General features: G+C 41.0%; 1 protein-coding gene across 6 annotated transcripts in view; it reads right to left on the bottom strand.

Annotated features, from left to right (window-relative positions):
- The window catches only part of LYST (lysosomal trafficking regulator), a 194,911-nt gene that overhangs the window by 23,396 nt on the left and 146,853 nt on the right, over nt 1-24,662 (bottom strand). For all 6 annotated transcript variants that reach the window (XM_040464863.1, XM_040464864.1, XM_040464865.1 and 3 more), the window contains 7 exons: nt 21,711-21,863; nt 18,316-18,560; nt 14,078-14,144; nt 12,253-12,409; nt 8,654-8,794; nt 5,598-5,815; nt 417-647 (listed from right to left, as the gene is read on the bottom strand). In XM_040464863.1, the coding sequence (XP_040320797.1) occupies nt 417-647; nt 5,598-5,815; nt 8,654-8,794; nt 12,253-12,409; nt 14,078-14,144; nt 18,316-18,560; nt 21,711-21,863 (1,212 nt within the window). The remainder of the gene's footprint in view (nt 1-416; nt 648-5,597; nt 5,816-8,653; nt 8,795-12,252; nt 12,410-14,077; nt 14,145-18,315; nt 18,561-21,710; nt 21,864-24,662) is intronic.

The raw sequence follows: 24,662 nt of genomic DNA, 5'->3' as shown, positions 1-24,662 counted from the left end.
AAGGTTCTGCTTTAATTGTGAACCAAACGTTCACGCTTCTGGTACTTTTGGTGGAAGATGATTAACCAAGACCCTGCCACGCCCACGCTCAGACTATTCTCCAGTCCTGGACGGTTCCCCTCCTCCGGTGTGCGGGTGCCTGTCATGCCCCTGCCTTGTGAGGCTTTCCCTGGGAATAGCCCTCTGGGAGCCGGCTGTCTGAGCGGAGCTCCCCAAAGCACTCTCTCGTGTCACTGACACAGCATTCACTCCGAACACAGCGGAGCTGTTAATGGTGTGCACCTGTGCTCACTGGCTGGCTGGCTCACAGGCTGAGGCCCTGTTCACTGGGGTGTCTGTGGAGTTGGGGAGAGGGCCTGATATCTCTGGAGTCAGATCAGTTTTTGCCAAATACTATTAAAATTCAAATGACATACCGGGTAGGTAATTTCTTTGACCTGTTCTCGGGTGTCCCTGAAAGCAAACTGTACTAACAACCCCACGGCAGCAGGGAGCTCTCCTTCGATGTTGAGCTTGGATCCGGGTCTGCTCGCGTGGGCCGACTGGAACAACTGACGAGGGGTCTGGCCGTAGGTTTTTATCATGGTTTCTAGGGCCCGCCTCTGAACAGGGTCTTCAACTGCAGACACATCCATTCCGAAATACGTCTGAAGAGTAAAAGGGAACGAGAGGTGGTATATACAGAGTGAGATTGGCAACGACACCAATGGGGAAACAACTTGTTTTATTCTCCAGGTAGTAGTTTACTCTTCTCTATTTCAATGGAAATGGCTTTTAATTGTGTTTGATCAGTTAGTAATTATTAATGGTCTTGATGAGATAAGAAGAGAAGTAATCAGTGTTCCTGAATGAGTGAATAAAATTACGTATCTGGATTGATGGGTTCTAATTGTGTATGTTTATAAAATTGATTTTTAATTTAAGATCAAAGAATGTAAGACTTCATTTATATGCATAGCAGAGGATATCATCAACAAAATGAAAAGGCAGCCTACTGAATAGGAGCAAATATTTGCAAATCATATCTCTAATAAGGGATTGATATCCAAAATATACAAAGAACTCCTACAACTCAACAGCAAAAAACAAAACGAAGAACCTGATTTAAAAATGGGCAGAAAATCTGAATAGATATTTTTCCAAAGAAGATGTCCAGATGGCCAACAGACACATGAAAAGGTGCTCAACGTCACTCATCGTCAGGGAAATGCAAGTCAAAACCACAATGATATATCACCTCGCACCTGTCGCTAGTATGAAACAGACAGGAAACAAAGGTGGGTGAGGATGTGCAGAAAAGGGACCCTTGTGTATTGCTGATGGGAATGTAAATTGGTGTAGCCATTATGGAAAACAGTATGGAGGTTCCTCAAAAAATTAAAAATAGAAGTACCATGTGATCTAGAAATTCCACTTCTGGGTATTTACCCGAAGAAAACAAAAACACTAATTTGAAGAGCTAGCTGCACCCCCATGTTCAATGTGGCATTATTTATAACAGCCAAGCCATGGAAACAAGTTGTGTCCATTGATGGATAAGTGGATGAAGAAAATGTGATACACACACACACACATACACACACACACAGGAATATTATTCAGCCATACAAAAGAATGAAATCTTGTGACAACATGGATAGACCTTGAGGGCATTATGCTAAGTGAAATAAGCCAGAGAAAGCCAAATACATAGGATACCGATTATATGTGAAATCTAAACAAGCAAATGAACAAGCAAAAAACAAAAAAACTGAGCTCATAGATACACAGACCTGATCGGTGGTTGTCAGAGGTGAAGGGGAGGAGGAGGTGGGGGTGAAATGAGTTAAGGTGGTCAAAAGACACAAACTTCTAATTATGAAATAAATAAGTCCTGGGGATGTCATGCACGGCACGGTGACTATAGTCAATAACGCTGTATTGCATATCTGAAAGCTGCTAAGAGAGTAAATCTTAAAAGTCTTCATCACAAGAAAAAAAATTCTGTAACTATGCGTGGCGATGGTTGTTCATGAGACTGTGGTGCTCATTCCACAATATATATAAATATCGAATCATTATGTTGTACATCAGAATCTAAGATAATGTTACATGTCAGTTATGCCCCAATTAAAAAAAAAAAGAAAACCAAATGAGGTTTTTCTTTGGACTTGTCTCTTAGTGAGGACTCATGAAAATATAACCAGGATGTTCAATTAAGCTGATCCAAAATAATAGCTTCTACAGGCAGATTAGCAAGTGGATGTATTTTTTCTGTAACCACCTGTCAGATATTGGTCAGAAAACTAGAGTCAAGAGGTCAGCCAAAATCATTTCAGGGAGACAACGTAACTTTCAGCTTATGGCAACACAGGGGCAGAAGAAAAGTGGAGGACCCCGCCCTGCCCCAATTTTCTCAATTTGTAGAAATGAGGACTAGAAGTTCAAAGCCATTTGTATCAGCCTGAAATTATGTGATATCCAATACTCTTTTGTTCTTCGACATTAATATGCTCAAAGAAAGGTTTTGATTCCTCTTCTCCTAAGACACAATGGATGGTTTCACAGGATGGTTTTCTGTTGCTAACTCAGGTAGGGGCCAAGGGCAGGCTGCCCCAAGATGGGCTGCTTTGGCATACTGATTATTTTAAATAAAAGTTACTTAAGAGACCGGCTGTGCAAGGAGACCCAGACCCTCCTCTGTCCCCCTGAGAACTTCCTCCAGTAGCAGGAAGTAAAGAGACATCTTTATCACCAGAGATGGGAAATTTAGAGTGGAGAAGGTTGCATAAACAACTCTTGTTACTTTTTACTAACCTACTACCCCAGCCCAAATTCTGTTTAGAAATCCTTACTAATTGAAGCTCCCAAAGTTAGGTTTTCTTTGTTTTGTTAATCCCTCACAGATTTATTGTCCCTTTGTCTAAAAAGTGTAAAAACTGCCTGCCTGGGTCTTAATTTCATTTTTGAGCCTCTGTGTGCACATAAGTAAACTTTGGATTTTTTTTTTTTTCCTGTTAAGCTGTCTCATGTATATTTAGTTCCTACTCCAGCAGGAAGCACCTTGAAGGGTGGAGAAAGAATTTTTCATTCCCTTTACTCACATATGCCATCTTGGAGATGTCTATGGATCTCAGCTATTGAGGCATATTTTCTCTTAGTAAGGAGCCTGGATTTTTGAGGTCTATATGCCTCCTGTTTTCCTGGACTGAAGAATCAGGACTTTGAACACTAGTATCATTGAAACCCAAGCAAAGTCTTTTTTGATTTCCGTCCTGTAAGTTCAAGAGCAACACATCTATGCCTTATGCAACCTTGGAGAGGATCAATTTAATCCTGATTTCCTGTCCCTGTGTTTGCTTTGGAGGTTTTCACACACACTGAAACTGACTAGAAGTTGGCGGAGAGAAGGCTGTGATGAGCCGCCATGTCCCTTCGGCCTCCCTGGGCCATCTTGGTGAGGCTGTCAGTGGAGGCCAGAGCACCGCTTGCTCTCCTCTGCAGGAGGCAGAAGACCGGACGAGAAACAAAGCCAAAGTATCCCATTTTGACTAAAACATGGTAGAGAGGGTGGTGTCCTCCATGCTGTCACCGTTTGTAGGACATGAAGCTGGAGAGAAAGGGGGGTTCGGGCAATAATCAGACTGGAAGTGGAGTAAAAATTCAGGATTTGTCACAATCCTGTTCTTTCTTCCTCAGTGTTGGGGAAAAAAAGACTGTGTATAATGTTAAATTATGGAAAAAAAAATCATTCGTTAAAGTGATATCGAGGAAAAGGCAAAAATGAAGTTAAGTACGATGTTGGCAGGTAGTTCAAGTGTGGTGAAAATTCCAGGCTCTTTACTGTAAAGAATGCTACACTTTTCTCCTTCCTGCTGTTGTCTCTGAGAGTCGGATGGGGAGCAACATGCATTGCCTTCTTAGCTGTTAGTAGTTGGGTACAGACCTGTCATGTTTTGTGCAGACCCACGTGTACAGTGTAGCTTTCAGCATTTAATCATGCATAGCCAATTTCATTACATATCTAGACATAACGTTTCTATAAATGCCAAAATAAAATTTCAAAGATTCTTCAGAAACTAAATAATCTTCAACACTCACCACCACTGCCACCACAAGGGATTAAATACTTGTTATAAGTGCCTATCTAAGCATGGTCATTCTTTTTATTATTATTATTTTTAATGTTTATGAGAGAGAGAGAGAGAGAGAGAGAGGCAGAGAGAGAGGGAGACACAGAATCTGAAGCAGGCTCCAGGCTCTGAGCTGTCAGCACAGAGCCTGACGTGGGGCTCGAATTCACTAACTGTGAGATCATGACCTGAGCTGAAGTTGGACGCTTAACTGACTGAGCCACCCAGGGGCTTCTCAGGATTATTATTTCTAATAGCAAACAGATACTAATTAAATATCTAACAATAGGGGATGGTTAAATAAATTATTGCTATATGGCCATCCTATGGAACAGTGGTATAATATAAATGGAATGATATATATGTATAAAAAAAGTCTGGAAGGTGGTTTTGATATTTATCTCTGGATAGCGATTTCAAAGTTGATTTTTAAACATCTTCCTTTTGCAGTCTGTATTTTATACATTTTTCTAACGAGGCACAAATATTGTTTCTGTATTAAGGAAAAATGATGCCATTTCAAAAGAGAATGCACATGTAGGATAGTGTGCAGGAAAGAGTTAACGTGGCAGGCCTGAGCTGCTCTCCTTGCAAAGACCCGCGGTAAGGCTGGCCCTTGGCTGCTAAAAGGGAACACAGGTTTCAGGAGAGTTCCTGCCGTTTCCTAACTCATAGGAGGGGCTCACTGTGCCTCAACTGTTTGCACAAACGATGTGCTTATACTGAACACCTGCCTTCCTCCCGGGAGTCTGGGATTTCAGTACGTGTGAGAGAGAGTACTTACATGACCAGCCCTCAATATAAACACTGGGCTCTGAGTCGCTAATGAGCTTCCCCAGCAGACAACAGCACACGTGTTGCTGGAGGAGGTCAGTGTGTTCTTTGTGATCTTCTGGGAGAAGACTCTTGGGAACCTGTGCCTGGTCTTCTCCAGCTTTGCCCTATACATCTTTTCCTTTTGCTGATTTTGTTTTGTATCTATCACTGTAATAATTGTTAGTATGACCATACGCTGAGTCTTTAAGGCCTCATTTAACCTGGGGATGGTCGGTCCTGAGGAACCCGCAATAGATAGTGTCTTTTTTTTCTTAGTTATTTTTAAAGAGGCGAAATATAAAACCTGAAAAGTGTAGTGCTATTGCTAATTCTCTTTGATTTTAAAGAAACAGCCTAACAGCTAACCCTTCATTCAGGTTCTGCCTTACATAAATGCATATTTTTTTTTTATTTAAAAAAAATTTTTTTTTCAACATTTTTTATTTATTTTTGGGACAGAGAGAGACAGAGCATGAACGGGGGAGGAGCAGAGAGGGAGGGAGACACAGAATCAGAAACAGGCTCCAGGCTCCGAGCCATCAGCCCAGAGCCTGACGCGGGGCTCGAACTCACGGACCGTGAGATCGTGACCTGGCTGAAGTCGGACGCTTAACCGACTGCGCCACCCAGGCGCCCCCATAAATGCATATTTTTAAAAAAGCCACTTACAGCAGGATGAAAAACATTGATGGCTTGAACGGAAGCCTTCCCTTTTTGCTTATACCCGAATACCAAGTCAATCCATTGACAGATGTTCTGGGACACGTAGTCAGACTCTAGAGCCTGTCGATGAATGAGGATAAAAAGACGGGGATCGTTACGTGCCCAAGGAGGGAGGTTGACGTGATTAACCCGTTCACCGTTCTGACGCACACCAAAATCAAAACCTAGAAGAGAAGATTAATATTAATGCTTATCTCCCTAAAGCATGCTTCGTTTGGCCTGAGCAGGGTCTTAAGAGTTTCCAGAAACAGACATTACGTCCTATCACCAGGAAAAGCAGAGGCAAAGAGAATAGTAACATCATTGTTCATTTACTTACTTACCTACTGATAGAGCCACGTGGGTGAATGCTATCCTAATTAAATTTCAGATTTCCAACTTTATCCTTCTACCACTTTATATCATATTGAAAAAAACAGCAGAAAATCACTGCCCACTAATTTCAATATTCCACTTATCAAAACTTCTAACGTATTACGTGCTTAAATATCTATTCAATTATAAACTTGATTAAAATAAAATTGAGGCTTTGTATAAGCATTTCTTAAGTATTGATGTTAACATCATAGTAAATTTAAGACTTTATTTAGTAAATATTAGCATTCTGTCATTTAAAAAAAATGCAACTCATACAAAGTATGCACATTCCTAAATGAACTGTCTATTAACTTTATGGTAAGACTAGAGGTCTGTCCAGATATGATTTCTACTAAGCATTCCTATGGACACCAAAATTATGCCTACACATTGAATAAGAGCGTTCTTCTATGATGCAGATAAGCTGTTTTCTAATTGTTTGGAAGGGTAAACAAAAATCTTAGAAGTGTTTATTTTAAAAAACTGTCCTGAAAGAAATGTTAAAGAAATGTTTTTGTGCTACGTTTTATGGACAGAAAATGTGGACACCATAACAGAATAAAAATGAAAAAGGATCTCTTCAAAGCTGATTACGCTCCATATAAAATTAAGTTGCTGTCTGCCTCCTTCTAGATCTTGTGAAACCAGACAGAAGGATAGTCGTTAAGTTTGGAAGTATTTTGAAATGATCTGGTGTGCAATATAAACCAAGGGCTTATATAAATTGACATGGAGTGCGGGTGGGAGCCCTCTCCAAAAGCTCAGCTCATCCTACAGACAGCTGCAGTGATTTAAGACAACTGGCCAAGAAACTGCAGAATCTGTGTGAGCAGCTTTCGGGAGAAGTAGCAGGGATTTACCGATTTCACAGCAGTGAAAGAGGCACCCGAGGGCTGAGCTGGGGAGGGGCTGAGCAGCAGGGGGTCTGCATAAACCCAAATCATTCCCAACTGTCAAATGCTCTGGGGACACATCACACGGAGCAGATGACTGAAAGTACGATGAAAGGCTGACGGGAGTGCTGATAGGAAATGACATGACGTACATTACAGCAAACTATATTTTCCAAAAATAGCTATACCAGCACTTGCTGTGTTGCATGCTTTTCCCGGATCTTGCTACTCCCCCATCAAGTGGCACAGTTTGAGCCCCTTCCCTCCGAATGTGGGCGGGCACTTGTGACTGCAGTAGGAGTGCCGCTACGTGACCACCAATTCAAGGTTGGAAGAGGCCGTGAAGCTCCCGCTTGTCTCTCTTGGGACACTCGCCTTTGGAACCCTGAATTGCCAGGTAGAATGTCCAAGCCCACCATGCTGTGAGGAAGCCCAAACTAGTGCACGTGGAGAGACCACATGGAAAGGCATGGGGATTACATAAAGAGAGATGTCCTCCAGCCCCCAGCTGTTCTGATCCCCTGGCTGGTCCAGCTCTAGTTAATCTGAAGGCAGACACCCAGCCAAAACCACTAAAAGCACTGGGCTGAGCTGTTCCTGAATTTCTGACCTCCAAAACCTGTAATGATAATAAAATTATTGTTGTTTTGAGGCACTAGGTGTTGGAGTTACTTGTTATGGGGCCATAGATAACTGAAACATACACAGACAGAGGAAATAAGCATGGATTTAAGGGAGTCCCAAACTGCAGGTGCTGACCATTCTTGGAGGCTTCTCATCTGGGCAACATTATGAAACGTGCTCCAGATACCTAGCAGCGTGGGTTTATTAATGATTCTCCAAACAGCTCCAGAGAGGCTAGTTAGTATAGAATAAAATTCCCAAGTAATTTTCCTAACATGAACTTCTCTAAAGCTATGACCATCAATTTCATATATTCCTAAAGGTCACAGAAAAATGTGGAATTAAGTAATGCACGAAAATGACCCACCAACATCTCTTAAATGGTTACCTGATCTTCTATTAAAAAACAGGTATGGTTGGGCAAGATTGTTGGGTCCCTGGCATCACAGAAAATTTGATTTTATCCTCTACTATCCCTTTTTGGTATTAGATGATTTTGGTTAGGGTGTTTTATTTCTAACTTGGTCACTCCTCATAAAATTGTTGAGATTTTAGGCAACTTACACTGTGCTTTCAATAAATTCATAACTTTAAAAAAACATTTTTTTATGTTTTTATTTTTGAGAGAGAGAGAGAGACAGAGCATGAGCAGGGAGGAGGCAGAGAGAGAGGGAGACAGAGTCTCAAGCAGGCTCCAGGCTCTGAGCTGCCGGCACAGAGACATGTGGAACTCGAACTCTCGGACGGTGAAATCATGGCCTGAGCCGAGGTTGGATGCTCAACCAACTGAACCACCCATATGCCCCAATAAATTCATAACTTTAAAAAATAATGAGCATATTATAACCTTTGCAGTCCGAAAAAAGAATAAAGCAATTTCTATAACAAAATAAAAATACACGTTTACAAATACCCTTAACAGTTAAAAGTTACCCATTTTCCACACATATTTAGTCCTTTAAAATACTTAAAATTTTTGAGCTCACTTGGAAATAAAATCATATACTTGATAAATAAAAGTATTTCTCTTATTTGGGGATTCAAATTGTAGGACTTTAAAAAGCAATTTTTATTTTTAGAAAATTATAAAATAGGCACAGAAATATAAATTAGAAATGATTTACGTACCTTCACGGTTGACTAAGAATTCTGGAAGATAAAAAAACTCTGGGATAAGTTCTTTGACATCAGTCATGGACTCAAAAGATGAGAGGCGCCAAGTTGTATTTGTAGAATGAAAAGTTCTGTCTGGAATGTCAAAACTTTGATCTGCAAAGAAATACAAGTGATGCAGTTAAGACACAAAGACCTTTTTCCATTTGAAGCTTGTTGCAATTAATTTACTTCTGCTACTTCAAAAAGATGAAAGTGATGGTCGTTTTGTTTTTCCACAGTTTAAAGGAGGTTATTCATGTTCTTGAAAGGAAATATTTCTATACATGAGACCATATTATTTTAAATCTGTATTATGTTTTCCTAGTACATATAACTGGATGAATTTATATCATTTATTTGTTTAACCGATTATTATCTGTCTACCCAAGCAGAATTAAAGTCCCATAACAGCAGGGGCCTGGGGTATCACCCACAACTAGCGCATATAGGTGCCTGAAAATGATTTAATTATTGAATGAATGAATAAACAAGGAAAATTAAAGTTCAAGTAGGTAAAATAGTTTTTTCCCCATCAGAAAACAAAATTATTCCTCTACCTTTAATCATGAGGACTTTTTTTTTAATTTTTAAAAATTTATTTATTATTTTTTTAACGTTTAATTATTTTTGAGACAGAGAGAGAGAGACAGAATGGGAGTAGGGGAGAGGCAGAGAGGGGGAGACACAGAATCTGAGGCAGGCTCCAGGCTCCTGAGCTGTCAGCACAGAACCTGACACGGGGCTCGAACTCAACTACTGTGAGATCGTGACATGAACTGAAGTCGGACACTCAACTGACTGAGCCACCCGGGTGCCCCTGGACTACTGTATTACTTTTTTTCTTTTTTTTTGGAGGGCGGCATTGCTTTTTAGTAATGTTCCAGCTCTAAGCTAAAGAATGAAGTACAGTTTCCTATAAATCCAAATGAAACTAAGCACAGTCACTCCTTTGTTAAGCTTTCCTGGTGCAGACTACTAACAGTCAAGAACTGAGTTTGATTTTGCCTCTTTATGGGCAGACCTAGAACATTAAATGACAGCCAAAGGCCAGCCCCTGATCAGAAACACCGGCTGTGTAGTGCTTCTTAGGAACCATGTTGTACCATCTAAAATGTCCTTGAAGTTGCTGAAATTCGGAACAGATCTTTTCGTGGAGAGAAGGTCACAGACTGACCTCAGCATCAAGCAGGCACAATTTTAAGAAGATATGTGGAATTTCTTCCCCGAGTCTGAGCTGCCCTGCCCTGAGACATTTCCTACTGCTTTTATTACTTTCTCATCTATTCTGTTGTCAGTTGGCTTAGGAGAAAAAAGAAGCAATCTAAATGGAATCTAGAAAATCTAAAGGCAATCCCGTAAGGCTGCGGTGGAGTCACAGGATCCAGACGAGACACAGCATCTAGACGGAACCGTGGGACAAGAGGAGCACACTGAGGGTTCTGTTCAGATGTTCACTTTCTCTGCTGTTTCTTAACTTAAAGCAACACTACAAATCCCTATAATCTAGAATGTGCACGTACTAACGTAGTGGTTCTTAACCTAGCACTTCTGTCCCCAGGGGACTTTTAGCAATGTCTAGAGACATTTTTGGTTCTCACAACTGGCTGGGAGAGTGCCACTGGCATCAAGGGTGTAGAGGCCAGGAACGGTACAAAATATCCTGTAACACAGGGCAGCCCTCACAACAAAGAATTATGCAGCTCAGAATGACTACAGTACCACGGTGAAAAACCCTGGACTAAACCAAGAGTCTAGAAATAAATTCAAATGCCAACATAAATCATTTGAAGCTAAAGAGATGAAATTTATTGGGACTGCAGTAGCCTGTCCTTTTCCCAATCATCCTTAAATACAATGAGGAAAACTTAGCATAATAGCAGTGTATCTTTTTTTTTTTTTTTAATTTTTTTTTTTCAACGTTTATTTATTTTTGGGACAGAGAGAGACAGAGCATGAACGGGGGAGGGTCAGAGAGAGAGGGAGACACAGAATCGGAAACAGGCTCCAGGCTCTGAGCCATCAGCCCAGAGCCCAACGCGGGGCTCGAACTCACAGACCGCGAGATCGTGACCTGGCTGAAGTCGGACGCTTAACCGACTGCGCCACCCAGGCGCCCCAATAGCAGTGTATCTTTAAGAATCAAGAAATTTTAGTTGATTGGGTGTTTACATTAATAGATTCTTGGGCTACATGAAAAAAAAATGGAGGGAAGTAATAGTTCTATTACACACATCAGTGGTCCCAAACTACATCAGAAACATTCTTTTTTGTTCTGACTGCCGCGTTTTAATACTGGGATTCACAAATCAGAACATGTCCAGAAGGATTGTCAGAATAGTAACAGGTTTGGAAACTAGAGCGAAAAAGATGGTTTACACATTAGTTTTTAAAACTCTTCCGTAAGTACAGAAAGTAAGCAAGTCTTATTTATTTTTTGTATTCCTTGCAGCAGCTGGGATAAGACCCTGCATACAGGAGGCTCTCAGCCTGATGTCAAATTAACTAAGGGTAATTAGCCTCGGGATAAACAGGACTGAAAGGGAGAGAGGGGACGGGGTAATAATCTTCAAATATTTGAACAGCTGTCGTGTGGAACATTTGTTCTGTGTCCTTACACAGGGAGAAATATAGGAAAGCCCCTTCTATAGGCCAGGTAGAGACAATACAAAAATGCATTCCTCCAAGAGGTTGCATATGAATAAAAATATCTAAAGAAGTTCAAGAAGGGTTGAGTAAGTGAGCGGATGACGATTCCACAAAGGATTGTGGGTGCCATGAGGAACTACAGAGCTCATACCATAGTTCTCATTAGAAACCGAGAGGAGAGGATGTCCCTATTTGCACACAAGTCAGTAAATGCGTCTCTAAGTGATCTTCCGGCCTGCAGGCTGCCACTTAAAACACTGAGGTAGATTATTAACTAGAAAGTTACTAAGGTGAAGGTGGCGGTGTGGCTCTCCTCTTAACTGGTTACTTGCAAGAAATTACAGTAACATATTCTCCCAATGCGATAACTTATGTGACCTGAAATAACTATTAAATTGAACATCTTTAAAAAGTGAATTTCATACCCATGGACAGGGTAGATTTTATGGTATATGAATCATATCCTAATTTTTAGAAAATGAATGGCATTTTTATAAGCTTGGACATGTCTAATTTGCAGCTAAAATTTGACACATTAGCAAGAGAATTTGGCCTACTACAAATTTTTGGAAGAGAATTTTACTGAAGGAATAAATAGAATTCTTTTTCCTGTGGTTTTATTAGTCTCAATACATTCTCAGCAAGTATGTCAGTTTTTTTTTTTTTCCTAATGACCCAACAAGATATTTTAGGTAGTTATAAGATGATCCTTACCTTAAAAATAAGACAGAAACAGAGAGGATGGGGAGGGTGGATGGGGGATGGGCTAGAAGGGTGATGGGCACTAAGGAGGGCAATTGTTGGGATGAGTGCCAAGTGCTACATGTAAGTGATGAATCACTAAATTCTACTCCTGAAACCAATACCACACTGTATGTTAACTACCGTGAATGTAAAGTAAAAAAATGCGTTACAAAAATCCTTACCTTGATAGGCTAAAAACATTTTTGTGAACGGAGGCATCCTGACCAGGAAATGGAGCACCGTGCCACTATTGGAGTAGTGGGAGCCGTAGTGGTAGGGCTGCACGGGAGGCATGGGGTCGTCCTCCCTGGCTCCTTTGCGGTACTCCTCCTCCAGGTACTGAAGGAAACAGGGAACCAAGAGAGCGTTGGTGGCAAAGCGCTCCAGGAAACGCCGGAAAAGCCTCACTGGTTTTCTTTTCCATCCTCCGCTAGCACCCCTTTGACACCATTCTCCATGGCTGCCCTCCCACCTGTGTTCGGACCATGTCCCCCTCGGTGCCCTGCTGAGAGGCCTGGCCACTCGAGAAGCAGATCTCAGTCTGCGCCTTCACTCTCATTCTGTCACAGGAAACTCACCTGTTCTGCACCCTGCCTCCCAACTAATGGCTTCTAATGTCTCAGTTGACCAAGCTGTCAATAAATGAGACCAACTACTGTCACTAGAAACTCTGCATTTTAATGGATGAATTTCAAGCCATAATGCTAATTCTTTAGAGAAATTCTCCAGCAGTGGAAAAGCAACAGCAATGGAAAAGCTGTATCACATTATTGAAATTTGTAGGCACTGATGTTTAACATTCTATGGCTGTCCTGCAATGTAGTTACACTGAGATAATAAAGAGTACAGTGATTTTTCACTACTCCTATCTTCCCATCATGAAGTAGGAAGCTCAACCAAATATTTAATATCTGTCACTATTCTCATCTCCCATAGCTTCTGTCTGGCTCTGATAACAAGTCAGGCCATAGTGAAATTTGGAGTCACTTCTCCTGGATTCCATAGCACCGCCCCCTTTTCAACTGCTGGAGAATCAAGGAGTGGCAGTTATAAGATGCCTGGAGAGATCTTTCTGGAAATGTGACATAAAGCAATGTGAATATTAGAAAACTGGTCCAGCTGCTCCTACCTTGATGCTGCTTAAGAGAGCAGCCTGCTGGCTAACAGGTTTTTAAAAGGGTTTCCAGCACAATTCCATTCATGTTAATTTTACAGAACTAGATAATTTATACTCTTTGAAAAATTTTTACATTTATTTTGAGAAAGAGCACGAGCAGGGGAGGGGCAGAGAGGGAGAGAGAGAATCCCAAGCGGTCTCCATGCTGCCAGCACAGAGCCTGATGCAGGGCTCCATCCCATGAACAGTGAGATCAGGACCTGAGCTGCAATCAAGAGTCAGACATTTAGCTGACTGAGCTACCCAGGTGCCCTGATAATTTATGCTTTTAAACCTTTAAAGTCTGGTAAATTTCTGCTAATAAACCAATGCATGATTTGCTGAATGTGAATAATAAGGGATTATGGTACATTATAAATAGACTGATATTATTATATAAATAAAACTAGGGAATACAAATAGCAGGCACCTGAAAATCTCTGTGATTAAAATTTTTTTAAAATGTTTATTTTTGAGAGAGAGCGAGCACACGTGCGTGAGTGGGGGAGGGGCAGAGAGCAAGGGAGACAGAATCTGAAATAGGCTCCAGGCTGTCAGCACAGAGCCCGATGCGGGGCTTGAACCCACGAACTGTGAGATCATGACCCAAGCTGAAGTCAGACGCTTAACCTACTGAGCCACCCAGGCGCCCCTCTCTGATTTTCTTTTAAAAGGAATGTATTTAACGTTTAAAATCATATAATGATTTCCAGTTGTCTGCCGATCAAAGCACTTTAAGAAGGGGAAAACAGAAAAATCAATACTATGAATTTAAAATTAGGTAAAACACCAGTCTATAGGATAAAACTTGAGTTTTCATTTACCAAAATATGAGGGAAAACTAAACCTACCTTGTAGGTGTCCACATAACGATCTTCTTTTTCTTTATATTGCACAGCTATAGGCTTAGAGAGATTTCTACAAATGAAGAGACGATAGAAAAACATGAAATGTTTTGATACTGGCAAGATTGAGCTGCCTACACATCCATATCCTGTAAGTAAATCAGTGACCAGCAAATACTGAGCTCTTAATTTAGTGCTCACACATATTGCTTTGCAACTAACAGCCATCTTTGAAAATCATGATTTAGTCAGTTGATTTAATCATGATTTAAGAGGTAGAATTTTTCTAAACAGATCCATACCAATATTAGGAATTCTTAAATTTTTCTTTTAATGTTTATTTATTTTTGAGAGAGAGAGACAGAGACAGAATGCAAGCGGGTTACGGGCAGAGAGAGAGGGAGACACAGAATCCGAAGCAGGATCCAGGCTCTGAGCTGTCAGCACAGAGCCCGACACGGGGCTCGAACTCAGGAGCTGTGAGATCATGATCTGAGCCGAAGTTGGACGCTCAACCGGCTGAGCCACCCAGGCGCCCCAGGAATTCTTGACTTATGAATAATCTAGACAAGAAGAGCTGTCCCTCCTCCTCTCCCCACTTCCTCTACTTCCTTCCGAATCACAGCTGATGCTGCCCAGAGCAGCGAATTCCTGCCAAGCCCTGAAGTTCCTGTGCCCGTTTCCCAGACCTACGCCTATTAGGCAGTGAAGACAAAAGGGCAGTTTGGACGGGAAATATGATCATGAGGAGATGTTTTATGATTATTAGACTAGTTACTGAAAATTGAAGAAATGACACTTAAAAAATTTTTTTAGTTTTATTTTAAGTAGGCTCCATGCCCAATGTGGGGCTTGAACTCATGACCCCAAGATTAAGAGTCACATGCTCTACTGAGCCAGTCAGGCATCCCAAAATGACACATGTGTAAAATGATCGTGTGGAGATTTGGAGTGTGAGTAGTGAAGTAAGTATTTTGCTATCTAATTCATAGCTAGGGACTGACACGAAGTTTCACAGCGTAGAGCATGTCTGCACGCGTGTAGGCGTGTCTGTGCTGGTGTTCACGCAGCATCAGGGAGGCGAGAGAACTCTACGATGAATCCTCACTCTAACAAGCCACACAGTCAAGTAGCATCCCTGGGCGGCATTTGAAAGAGCAAGAGGAAAACATCCAACGAAGAGCGGCCTCGCTGGCCAAGGAGCCATCTGGTCTGGCAGCGGGTGCAGCCACCTGGAGTTTCAACATCTGGCTCCCTAACGAGATCAACATCAGGATGTGCCCAAGTTTCAGTAAGTCAAACCAGGTCTGCTTAGCTTAATATATCTATTGGGGGGGGGTGTAATTATTTCCCAGGGATATTGAAATTTGTGATACTAAACACTAACTTTATTTTTGAGAACTTTCTCATCCTAAAAAAAATTGTTAAAAAATAAAAGTTTTATAGAATTGATGCAGATTCACATCGCAAAATAGGAGAAATCATATTTAAGATCCAGGCATGCAGTTTTTTTCTAAGTAGTGTAAATAGGTTTTTTTGAACACATGTAACACTTATTGTTGTGGTTGAAAAATGAGAAATTACTGATGAGCAGAGTAACCCCAAAATCGGCTATAAAACTATTACTCACAGGTAAAACATTTTGGTATATACTTTTCCAGGAGTTTTCTGGGTTATCTGCACATGTATACTCATATTTAGAATAAAAATAACACTTTTCCCCACCTGTATCATATATTTCTAAAATACCATTTTTAATGGCAGCAACATGAAACAGTTTACTCAAACCTAGTGTGGGGCATTTAAGTTGTTTCTAAATTCTGGCTACTTAAAAAAAATGATGTAAGGACTATCCACATGGATAAATGCATGCAGGGCCAGGCATCACCAGCAACAAACTGCACAGAGTTCTTGCCCTCGTGAAACTTATTCCCAGTGGGAACCTTTCTGGTAAAGTACACGTTCTTAAGTATTCCTAAGAAAAAAGCCCCAGAAGTTAAATTGATAAAACAGAGTATGCACACTTGAAGAGTTCTTTGGCTACACACTCAAATTGCCTTCCAGAAAGATTGAATCTATTTATACCAGCAGTGTATAAAATGTCTACATGTCCGTCAGGAATGTACAAAAATGTCTGGAAGATAAGTAACAGGCCACTCGCAGTTGCTTAAACTGACAAAGATATAAAACTGAATCTTATTTCTGGAAAACTATCTGAAGTAGGCCTACTTTTCAATAGTTATGATTAAAATACTCTAATATACCAAGTATAATTTGGAGTCAATTTGTCTTTAAATTACATACAAGAATTTTTTTTTTAAACGAAATCACCAGAATATTTCCTTATCAACAAAGACTATTTGGTTACTCTAAGATGTAGATCATTCAGGAAAGGCAGGATAAATGCTTAATTCTTTTGCTTTACTTATTTGAAAAATTTTTTTTGAAGTTTATTTCCTTAGTAATCTCTACCTGCAACGTGAGGCTCGAACTCACGACCCCGAGATCAAGAGTCACATGCTCCTCTGACTAAGCCAGCCAGGTGCTCCTTAATTCTTTTGCTTCGTTTGACAAATTTCAAAAGTAAGGAATTGGTGCCCATAACTAGGTCCAACGGTGACCAGCAAACTTGTCTGGGGGGGGGGGGGGGGCCCCTTAAAAAAAGTATCATTATTAACTTAAGTGTTCTTTTTATTTAAATGTGTTTTAATCGATTGTAGTCATTATTCTTTCCGATGCTCAGATTGTGCTATCTTTGGCAGTGAGATCCACTTATGGTTGGCTCCTGATTCCTTTACTTCTTTTGATTGTGGTAAAAAACACGCAATGCAAAATTTACAATCCTAACATTCCCCAAGTATACAGCTCAATAGTGTTGATCATATTTACATTGTTGTTTAACAGATGTCTAAAACTTTTTCATCTTGCAAACCTCTATACCCACTGAGCAACTACCCCCCTCCCCATCCCCTGTTCATCCCTGACCCCAGCAACCACCATTCCACTATCTGCTTCTCAGTCTGTCGACCTTAGACAATTCACAGAAGTGGAATCACACAGTATTTGTCACTTAGCACAATGTCCACAAGGCTTATCCATGTTGTAGCAGGTGACACTCTCTCCTTCTTAAGGCAAAACAGCATTCCACTGCACGTGTATACCGCATTTCCCCCATCCATCCATCCATCCATCCATCCATCCATCCATCCATCCACAGACAGACACTTGGGTTGCCTCCCCTACATGGCTGTGGTGAATTATGTTGCAATGAACTTGGGTATGTAAATATGGCCCCCAAATCCTTCTGACAAGACTGCGTTAGTTTCCTTGCTTTCTGACACAACAAATATCCCACATTCATCTTATATGTCTTCTTTTAGAAAATGTGGAGGAAATGAGGGAATAGGAAATCACCATTTTGTAACTCCTAGTGAAATAAATGACTCCAGAAATAATCAGCAATGACAGAAACAAGTTCAGTGGAAGCCTGAACCTCTGGATCAATCTGAGCATCACTCCAGTGGGATATCATATGTCTCCTGATACAGGGCAATGTGAAGTTCACACCATCACCTATAAAGGATTCTTGCCAAAAAAAGCTGAACCTCAATCTAAGCCTTTAGAGCTAACTTCCCGTCTCTAGGAAATACAGAGGCTAAAGGAAGAAGCTAAATACTAACGTGGGAAAGGGGGATATCCTACAAGATAAAAGACCTGTTTTGTTTTGGTTTTTTCAACAAATCAATGTTAGGAAAAAAGAGAAAAACACATACAAAAAAAACAAAGGCTTATTCTAGACATATGTCTTTAGAGACAGAGCAACGAAAGGTGTTTTTGAGCCTGATATAAACAAATCAACTATAAAAAGACATGTTTAATATACTGGGGGACATAGGAAAATGGACTGGGTATTGGATGACGTCATGAAATGATTGTAAATTTTCTTAGATATTGTAATGGCACTGTAACGTAGCAAGTAACAGAACATTCTCTTTTTTCTTAAGGAGATGTGTACTGAAGAACACAGGAGTAACATGACAAGATGTCTGTGATTTGTCTTAAAAAGGGAAAAAAAAGATGATACAAGTTTGGCAAAAATCTTCATAACTGTCAAGTTGTGATGGACAGATGGAGCTCATTGTATATTCATTCTATATTGGTGCATGGTTGAAAATTCCAGTAGGACTTCAATGAAACAAAGATAGCATATAAACAAAGGTAAAGGTGATGATGTGTTTAGTTACCTGTAGACTGAGGGATCACTGAGGTCAAGGGTCTCACTAACATAGTCAGCAAGTATAAACGGGAACACTGGATACTGCATGAGATCGTTGAAGGATCGGCCGGCATGTTTGTTTAAGTGAGTCAAATATTCAAAATTCGTAATTTGTCCAGTATACCATAAATTTGTCAGAGCGTTGATGTTGCCATATTCCAGGAGATTAGGGAGGTTATTTGTTAGTATACTGTGGTACACATCATCACGCACCTGCAAAGGAAGGGGAAAACAAGCCAGGTTTTGTTTTAGGCTATTGAACCTTTTCTCCAAAGATTATGCACGTTACTAATCCCAAGTCCACAAAGAAAGTACTTGTTGCCCAATTAACACCAACTGCCGGGGAACTGAGACTCATCTCTGGATCTTCCCCCAAAGGCTGGGCTCCTAACCTTTATGTTTTGCTGCCGAAGAAATTAGTTAATAAGAAGGTAAGAAAAAGTCTGTATAGAAAAATCACTCATATACAGATCCTAAAAAAAAAAAATCAATAAACGATGAAGAAGAACCTTCATCTAAATAAATGCAACATGATATCATAGAAAGGGCACGGTCTTCTTTTTCTTTTTTTAATGTTTATTTATTTTTGAAAGAGGGGCAGAGAGAGAGGGTCAGAGAGAGGGAGACACAGAATCCAAAGTAGGCTCCGGGTTCTGAGCCGGCTCAGAGCACAGAGCCTAATGCGGGGCAAACCCACAAACTATGAGATCATGACCTGGGCTGAAGTCAGACGCTTAACCAACTGAGCCACCCAGGTGCCCCAAAGAGCATGGTCTTCTTAATTAGACAGACGTGGCCCGATTCCTAGCCTAAAACCTTTGTGCTACAGTTACCACATCTATAATATGGGGATGATAATATTTATTTCATGAGAATGAAATAAAACATCCTATGTGAAACAAGATATTTGATTTTCACTACTGATTGAAAACTAATATATAAACTTTTTTTCTTTTTTTTAGAAATTCACAAAACTTGTCACAGAAAAAGGTAATCTGATTTTTTTTCTAAGGCAATTAAATGATGATTGGTAATAAATGGAAAAAAAATAGACAATCCAGGCCTTTACTAAAAACAAATTTGAAATATCCATCTTAAATGTGTATATGCTTCAGGCATAGGAATGAGAGCCACAGATGTGGCTAACCAGAGACAGGACCGAAAGTTAACGAGGAGAACGAGAAAATGTAGCTACGGTCTGGGACAGGCAAGACTGCAGCCTGTTGAAGAATCTACACCTCGAATCTCTTTCACAACAATGTGAATGTACTGAACACTTCAAATGGTTAACATGGTCATTTTATTTTACATATTTTTTTAATCACAATTAAGAAAAAAGAAAAAAAGAATAGGCTCAAGGGAAGACAAACAAAACCCCAAAACCTGTGGTTTAAATCCGAAGGCTGCCAACTTCTAAAGCTAAGGTTGACAGAAGGGAATTTAGGACAGATTGCAAACCAAACTCTGCAAGAAAAGGGAAGCATTCATTCATACGGCAAATATTTATCAAGCACCTACATAGCACTGTGTTCAAGCTGCTGCAGTTACAACACTTAACAAAGCACTTACATTTTTTTGGAGACAATGTTGGATGTTATTAAGTCCAACAGAGAAAAACAGAGCAAAGAAAAGGAGACTTGGGGGTAAGAGTGACAGAGGGGTTGCTATTTTATTAACAGAGCAGTCAGAGAAGGTCTCTTTGATAAGGAGACATTTGATCATGGAGCCTGAAAAAGCAAGCAACTGAATCATGTGGATTTCAAAAAGGAAAAACATTCCAGGGAGCAGTAAGTGCAAAGGCCCTGAGGCATCAGTGTGCCTGGTCAAGGAAAATAAAGTTATTGTGGATAGAATAATAGAAAAGGTGAGTTAGATAACAAGATACCAGATACTCAGCGCCTCATTCAGCTATTACAAGGACCTTGGCATTAACCAAGTGGCACAGGAAGTGATCGGAGGGTTTTGACAGGAGGATGGCATGAGCCCGCATACCTTAGCCATTGTGCTGAGAATAGCTTGAAAGAAAGGGGAGTGTGGAAGCAGGGAGGACAGTTAGAGGCCACGGTAATGATTTAGGCAAAAGATGATGGTGGCTCAGACCAGGATGGTAGGCAGCTGTGTTAAGTGGTCAGATTCTGGATGGATTTTGAGGGAAGAGTCAGCAGGACGGATAGAGTAGGTACGGGGCATGAAAGAATGAGAGGAGTCTAGGATAATCCAAAAAGTTTGGGCCTGGGCAATCAGAAAGATTAGAGTTGTCATCTATTGAAATGAGGAAAACTGCAGAGAGATTTTGGGGCACGGAGGTTAGAAGTTCGGTTTTGTATACGTTTAATTTGGGTGTGTTCAGGGTGGTATGGCCGTAGACTGTATATGTTAAATTTGAGATGCCAGTTTGACCTCTAGACGGAGATACCAAGTACAGAGCATTCCTGGGAGACGTTCGGGTAGTGATACAAATTTGAAAGTTGTTACGATACAGGTAGGATTTAAAGTCACAAGAGCGGATGGGAAGAGGTCCGCGGCACGAGCCCTGAGACCCTCGGAGAAGCATCAGCAAAGAAGACTGAGAAGGAATGGCCTTGAGCCAGAAGAAGAGCTGAGGGAAAGTCATGGCCCAGAAACCTAGGGGGGAGGGTTATTTTTTTCAAGAGAGAGAAAACAACCATCGGTGTGAAATGCTTGGTCAAGCTCTGTGCTGACAGCTGGGAGCCAGGAGCCTGCCTTGGATTCTGGGTCTCCTTCTCTCTGCCCTTCCCCCCGTTTGCGCGTGTGCGCGCGCTCTCTCTCTCTCTCTTAAAAATAAATATTGAAATAAAATTTTTAAAAAATGCTGCTGATAGATCAAGTAAAATGCGGACTAAGAAATATGCCCGTAGGGTATAGTGACATGGAGGTCACTAGTAACCCCGACCAGAGAAGTTATAGGTGAGGTAGTGAGAAGAAAATCTGACCGGAGCATTTCAAAAGAGAACTCGAAGCAGCGAGTCCACACGACTTTTTCCAAAAGCTTTTCTAAGTGGCAGCTGAAAGGATGTGGGGGTTCAGAAAGGGTTTGGAAACAACAGAACCTACTCTCAAGTTTAAATTACTCTTCTCAGGTCATTACGCATTCATTTACTTTTTACAGACAGTCACTTTGGAGAATCTGAATTTAATACAGTTTTGAAGGACAAAAATAATTCTAATATAGCCAAAGCGTCGCTGTCATTGGGACTAAGAAATAAGGCAATTTTTATTTGCTGTTAGAAACAGGGAATCAAAGTTTAAATAGATTAAACCTTCATAAAATCAGTATGAGTCCAGTTACACCGTCCCATGATAATTTCAAAACTATGTATCTGTTCATAAAGCTGAATTTACCTTGGTGTTATCAAATGCTAACAGGAGTGTCCTGCCATTTGTTAAAAAGATTTCTACAGCATTGTCTCTCAACTGCCACCAACGCTTGTGAACTTCTTTAATTTCTTCATATGTCCAGGAAAATGATGCTGGTTCCAACTCTCCCTGAAGGCTCTGAGACAAAGGAAAGAAATGAAACTGTTTGCTTTACATGAAATATAAATGATCGCTGCAGTTTTAGATTTTTAAAAATCTGAAAATGAAAATGTCTTCCTTTTGTGGCAAGACGGCAGATAAGATTCCCTGAGCCACCCCCGACCCCTCCCTCCCCAACCACGAAACACTTCAGAATACTGGATAAATGTTAAGGAATTAAAGAAATATGGGCTTTATTTTGTAGGGCAGTTTTAGGTTTGCAGAAAACTGAGCAGAGAGTGTAGAGAGCCCCCATGTATTACTGGCCCAAACTCAGAATTTCCCTGTGATTAACATCTCCCATTAGGGTGATTAGCCTGGTGCCTTTGTAATAACTGTAGAGCCAATACTGAATACGTTATTCTTTTTCAACGTTTATTTATTTTTGGGACAGGGAGAGACAGAGCATGAACGGGGGAGGGGCAGAGAGAGAGGGAGACACAGAATCAGAAACAGGCTCCAGGCTCTGAGCCATCAGCCCAGAGCCCGACGCGGGGCTCGAACTCACGGACCGCAAGATCGTGACCCGACGCGGGGCTCGAACTCACGGACCGCAAGATCGTGACCTGGCTGAAGTCGGACGCTTAACCAACTGCGCCACCCAGGCGCCCCTGAATACGTTATTCTTAACCGAAGTCCACAGTTTGCATTAGGGTTCAGTCTTGGTGTTATGGTCCCATGGGTTTTGACTAATGTTTACTGAAATGATCCTACAGAGTTCCCTTGTGCCCCACCTACTCACCCGCCCCTCCCCCTCAGGCTCCTGGCAGTCACTGATCTTTTTACCATCTCATAGCTTTCCCTTCGCAGAATGTCACGTGGTTAGAATCACACAACATGTAATCTTTTCAGACAGACTTCTTTTAAAGCTGAGCTTGTGGGACATAAGGGAAAGCGAAATCCCCAGGAGCCAAAAATAACAAGGAATTTGAAAAACAGCAGTGAGGTAGAAGGGATACTGGGGTAGGCTGGCTGTGTGTCCACATGCACACGCACGGTATGCACACACCCCAGCTTTAGAAACTTAGTGACTTAGGTTAACATCCACTTGAAGAAAGCAGATGAGGCCTCGGAGTTCTCTGGATCAGAGTATGGAAGTGAACGTACTTCATTCAAATATCTAAAACCATTAAGGGACATTTTCCTGATGACAGACAAACACACGTGTCCATCAGTAAAGAGGAATAAGCAGGAGCCTGTCTCTTCTGGCCCGGGGACTGGGTGAAGAATAGAAAACAAGCCTCTCCCTGAAAATTCACATGTGGGTCTGCCCTCCCTCACATGGGTCTGGGTTAAAATGAGCCTAAGGGCATGGCCTGGGAGCTCCCCAGCGATGACACATAGTCCCCATGCCTCTGAACCTTCCCGGAAAGGCAAAGCACTCTCCTGCAAATTCAGCCCCATTGACTAAGGTCACAGATCAGCACGCACCAAGTAGCTATGTTCCTCTCCTATGTGGTCAGCAGAAGGAAGGAAAAGATAAGTGGCCACCAGAAGGCTGGATCTCCCTGACAGCATTGATCCTAGCCTCCCTCAACAGATCTCTACATTTTAGAATGAGGGGTTAGGGGCCATAGGTCCCATACTTTTTTTTTTTTTTTAATGTTTATTTATTTTTGAGAGAGAAAGACAGAATGTGAGTGGGGGAGGGGCAGAGAGATAGGGAGATACAGAATCCGAAGCAGGCTCCAGGCTCTGAGCTGTCAGCACAGAGCCGACGTGGGAATGGAACTCATGAACTGTGCGATCATGACCTGAGCTGAAGTCGGCCACCCAACCAACTGAGCCACCTAGGCACCTCCATAGGCCCCATATTTTTTTTTACCATCACTGGGCCCTTCTCAAAGTACAAAATGAAGAAAACTTTTAAAACAATTTGTCTAAATCTTTTGTAAATTGCAGTTGAATATGTGAATTATGTTACTGAATGCTTTTAACAGAAAAATCATGGTAAAAGCTCCTACTAAAGTTTAAAACTAGTTAGGATTTATCACATCAAATTAACCTGCATCCGAGGTTGGTTTGTTTTCATCAATTTTCCCTTTTGGAAAACTGCATTGACTTTCTCTGTTGTGTTGGAACAGGGGCTCAGAGCTAAATTTAGAAAGCAATTGCAATGACTACCTTATCCCAGGCTCTTCATCCTTCTAAAATCTTATTTGAAATTTTTAAAATTTGAATTGCTCTGTTGTATGTGTGCTATACTATTGTGCTAGATCCCAACTGACTTTTAGAAGTAGGGGTAGTAGATAATTACAAATGAAATTAAACTCTTTAATGAAAATGTAATATTCTCATATATATAACTGAATTCCTTCTTATTGTGCTTCCATATCCGTTCATTCATTCAGTTCAGCAGATGTTAATTAAGCGTCTACGAGCAAGGTGCTCTGCTAAGTGCTCTGCATGAAATACATCTGTGTAAGATGAAAAGGGGGCACAAGATACTTGTACAAACATTTAAAAGGCAAGACAGCAGGGGCGCCTGGGTGGCTCAGTCGGTTAAGTGTCCGACTTTGGCTCAGGTCATGATCTCAATGTTCTTGAGTTTGAGCCCCGTGTCGAACTCTGTGCGGACAGCTCAGAGCCTGGAGCCTGCTTGGGATTCTGTTCTCCCTCTCTCTTTGCCCCTCCCCTGCCTGTGCTCTTTCTCTGTCTCAAAAATGAATACACATTAAAAATATACATTAAAAAAATAAAATAAAATGCAAGACAGCAAATGTCACATAGAAAGTAGAAACAAATATTATAAAAGCAGAGGAAAGAAGGATCTTTCAA

Source organism: Herpailurus yagouaroundi, unplaced genomic scaffold (assembly GCF_014898765.1).
Source record: "Herpailurus yagouaroundi ecotype Mexico unplaced genomic scaffold, PumYag 530, whole genome shotgun sequence".
NCBI lineage: Eukaryota > Metazoa > Chordata > Mammalia > Carnivora > Felidae > Herpailurus > Herpailurus yagouaroundi.
This window is presented reverse-complemented; position numbering and strand designations above follow the sequence as displayed.